General features: G+C 33.6%; 1 protein-coding gene across 1 annotated transcript; it reads right to left on the bottom strand.

The window, feature by feature from the left end:
• Positions 1 to 523: 523 nt before the first annotated feature.
• On the bottom strand, positions 524 to 3049 carry LOC132284856 (F-box/kelch-repeat protein At5g15710). The gene is made up of 2 exons (XM_059786993.1): positions 2749 to 3049; positions 524 to 2492 (listed from the first exon to the last, which is right to left on the bottom strand). Exon 2 carries the CDS (start codon positions 2228 to 2230, stop codon positions 914 to 916), a length of 1317 nt encoding a protein of 438 aa, XP_059642976.1. The 5' UTR covers positions 2231 to 2492; positions 2749 to 3049; the 3' UTR covers positions 524 to 913.
• Between the last annotated feature and the right edge of the window lie 1354 nt (positions 3050 to 4403).

Genomic DNA, 4403 nt, shown 5'->3' with positions numbered 1-4403 from the left:
TAATAAAGAAGGATCAAGAGCTCGGGAAAACAATGGAAGGATCTGATCTGGATAACACCATACATAATGAACTTCAAGAACCCAAAACCAGTTCAATTGGATTAGTTCTACCATCTTTGTGTTTACATCCTACAAAAGATACTTACTAGTATCACAGACCAGTGGAATCATTTGTTTCTTAGTTACTGGCAGAATATAAAAAATTAAAAATATAATATGATACAAGCATATGTCACAAGCCAATGAAGAAAACTTAATAATAATAACAGGTAATATAGAAACACAACTACAAGAAATGAAAGAAATTAAGAGAGCATACGGTAACAACATGAAATTTATCAACCCCAAATGAAAGACTAAAATATTGCCAACCATCACTTACAGACAAAAGTAGTCGTAAAGTAACACAAAATCAGAAAAAGATTAGTAAATTGCAAATTGGATTCAAGGAATATAATACAATATATTTCAAAAAAAAAAAAAAAAAAAAAAAAAAAAAAAAAAAAAACATAAATACAATATGTATGACAATGAGCTAATAATATATAAATGATTCATCAGGGTAATATACAAGTAAGAAAAGTAGCAAACACTTCAGAAAGAGAGCTTGAATGTGCTAAACAATTTCAATCAGTGTACATGAGTTGGACAAAACTTTTTTCTTACAGTTAGTCCCCAAAATGTCATCATCCATCTAATAACTCCGTTAGCAAGCGCAGCCCTTCAAAAATTATGCTATTACAAGTAGAACAAAACACCTGTGTCCTGGAAAGACCCCTGGTACTAGATGAAAACAGGAAAGCAGAAGGGGTTGAAGGGAATAGAGAGAAAAACGAAGATGCACTGTGAATGTGATAACCCCTCACAAATCTTTCAACAATAAAAATGGAAACCACGAAGCCAAGTTCTCTGCTTAAAAGATCGATGCATCGAATCTTGGCTCATAGAAACAGATCTGACTGTTGTATGACTGAAGAGCACAGCCAGCAATCCAAGACCAACCCTTTTTATCCACATCATAAAGAAGGCCTTTCCCTTGGGTCCAAGACGTAAAGCAAATCAAATTATCCTGTCCAAAGCACTCAAATCTCTCTGCAGATAACCTCAAGAGAGCACGAAAGTACCTTGGTGGCATCTTACTGATCTCAACCCAGACGATCTTTGCATGATCCAATTCCCAAATTCTCATACCCTGAAGAGTACTATAAAGACCTATCCTTCCAACTAGGAAAAGACGTTTTTGAGTGCCGGCAACCAGATACCCATCCAATAAAGACCGTGGAAACTTAGCTGGTATGTGTTCCCAGTATCCTGTGTCCAGCCTAAACATCATCAATCCAAGTGGAGAAAGAGTTTCTAGATACAACCTAGAGTCACAAAATGCCATCTTTGAGGAGCATAGATTAACGGCGGGCATTATCTGGTGAAGCGACCAACGGTCAAGCTTTGAGTCATATACTTCAGTTGGCAATGACCTGTCACCATAAATATCACCAGTGGCTATAACTTTAAAGGATCTGTCGGTCCGATCAACGACCATAATTAACTGTCTTTGCTGATTATAATGCATACCAGGCAATGTCCTCCAAGTTTGTGTGAGGGGGTTACAAACTAAAGTTTTGAAAGTCAACCCATCGAGTCCTGAGAAGCATACAAGACCCCCTGAAGAGCCAACCAACCAGTAAGCCCACTGTGGTAAAAATGTGAATGGAATTCTATACCACTGTTTCAATGGCAAGCTAAATACTGAGCATTGCAGGGTCTGTGGATTCCTCCAAAATGTGAGAAGACATGGCCCATGAGATGGCACTTGTGAATGAAATTTAAGAAAACTATTATCCTGCAAAATGGAATTCCATCTTTTACAAACAGATCTGAGCCGAAAAATCATGAATGGAGGAACCCTAACTAAGATTTCATTCAATAAATCCTCGGGCAACATTGCCCATATATTATCTTCCATTTGAACATCCGGGAGAGTGGCTTTACCAAATGTAGCAATCGTCTCCTCATCTAAACCCCGTGGCTTGGTCTTAATCACCTTCTGCCTAGAAGGACTAGTATTCCTTGAACCTGTTCGGCCTATTGGGCTTGTATTTCTTGACCCACCTCCCCCATAATGAGTCAATTGGCTGTGAGAACTATCCTCCTCACGAGAAGACCCCCTATTAACTGTTTGAAAACTCAATTCCCTAGACCCAGAAACAGAAGTTTCCCCAGTTGCAACCATTTTATCAATCAACAAAAACCCTCACTGTACCAAAAACGAGGGCTTATTTAACCACCAAATCCAAACCCCGATTCATTCACATATACAAAGAGATTTACAACTTCTCAAAACCCCAGAACCAGATCCAATAGATGCTCCAATTCCAGCCATGCCATTGAAACTCAAAATCCCAATAACCCAAGATTCAATTTTTACTCAAATGCCACATGCAAGCCCTAATTCATGTTTCCATAAGCCGAAAGATCCAACATTTCCAGCTTTACTGTGAATTGGATTTATGCTATCAGATCCACAGGGGAAAAAGAAAAGAAAAAAACTTAAACCCACAAACTAAAAGCGCAGTTGATCAATGGGCAAAACCAGCATTATTAGAAACTAAGACCCAGAACCCTAGATTTCCTCTCAGATCCCAATTGAACAAATTTTACAAATAATGAAACGATTCGAATTGAAAGATTGAATCTTTTAGATCAATATGAAATTGCAAAACGATAGCTTTCTGATTGTAGATGAATTACCTTTTGATCTACTGAATCATCCGATATTCTTTTGGTGAGGAACAACTGTTCAAAGCTCAGAGAAGTAAACTTTCGTCTGGCATAGTAATGTGGGCAAACCCTAATCTCAATCTCTCTCTCTGTCTCTCTGTCTCTCTCTGGCCTGTTTGGTAGCAGGCGTTGTATTTGATTATTTTTGTGTTTTATTCGATTTATTAAAATGACAATATCATTCAAACATAAAACAATACTTTTTTTTTTTTTAACTTTATTCGAATGCTATGAATTTTTATAAAATTATTTTGTGCATATAAAATCAAAAATTCTTTTTGTAAAATTTGTTAAGTGTAGTAAGAAGTTAGGTCACATAAAGTGAGAGCGGGAGTAAAAGCAAATTCGAGAATAGGAATGTAAGAGCGGTAAAATTAAGTTATAAGTATGGATAATTTGAGCGAGAACGTGTGAGGAGCGTAAGGGCAAGAGCGTGTTTGGAGCATGACAGAGGAAGACTGTGTAACTTAAGTAAGAAGTACAACATCACCACTATTGGCAGAAAATTAAATTGTAAAACATAAAATAAAACAATTCATTAAAAATAAAATTAAATCCAAATGTTTTTATGAATATTTCTGATATCTCAGCTATTTATAATATTTGAAAAGTAACGATTTATTTTCAAAATCTTTATTTTTATCAAGTACGGCAACTGTGAACAATAATAAAAACACATTTAGTAAAAATTATTTTGTTTTGTACAGTAATAAAATGTTTGGGGGTAGCGTTTGATGTTAACAGTAATTTTCTTTTTCTAAAAAAAAAATTAATGATATTTTAAAATTATTATTATATATTTTAAAGTTATAATATTTTTTTTATTAAATATATTTTCATATTTTTGTTTCAAAAAAATATTGTAATAAATAAACGTTACTAGACAAGCTTTCAAATACTATTTAAAATACTTTACAACAGTATTATTATTTTTTTGATTAAAACAAAATGCAAAATATAAAACACATACCCAACAAGCCTAAGAATTTTATGTAAATCGTATGAAGTATATTATTCTAAGAAATCAGACCATTGACAAATAATTATATATAAAATAAAACAATTCATCATTGTGGACTTTGATAAAAAATAAAAAAAAATAAAAAAAATAAAAAAAAAAATCCGAAAAAAACACATTGGAAGCATAATCATATGCAAAAAGTAACATGCGCCAACATAACGGTTTCCAATTATTTTCTTCCACGTAATCAAGTCGGAAGGTGTGGGGGCTTCTTTTTTATGATGTGCCAAATCATCTACCATGATGAAGAGATTTGAATAAGCTAGCTGTAGATGGGCTGGGCTTTTCTAGGTTGGGCTATGTCGTTATCCATGTCCATCCAATTGCTCTCCACATTGGGAAGACGAAAACAAAAACAAAACTATAGTCCATTGGGACCCACTTGTGATAGTCAATCAATTAATTGTTTGGAATCATTTATTAATAGATATTTTAAATATTTAGTAGGGCATTACCAAGTGAACAACGTTTATTAATAAATAAATATTTTAATTACGAATTATTAAGTGATCTAATTAATATTATAAAACATTTTTTTATAGTTGTTACACTTTATTTTTAATTTGAAATAATATTATTATTGCATTAATTAAGAGAGTAAAAA

This window comes from Cornus florida, unplaced genomic scaffold (assembly GCF_030987335.1).
Source record: "Cornus florida cultivar Cherokee Brave unplaced genomic scaffold, ASM3098733v1 CherokeeBrave_3.0.0_Hap2_Chr11, whole genome shotgun sequence".
Lineage (NCBI taxonomy): Eukaryota > Viridiplantae > Streptophyta > Magnoliopsida > Cornales > Cornaceae > Cornus > Cornus florida.
This window is presented reverse-complemented; position numbering and strand designations above follow the sequence as displayed.

Coding starts and splice junctions, on each gene's coding strand:
- LOC132284856 (XM_059786993.1), bottom strand. CDS start 2,230: ATGGTTGCAACTGGGGAAACTTCTGTTTCTGGGTCTAGGGAATTGAGT.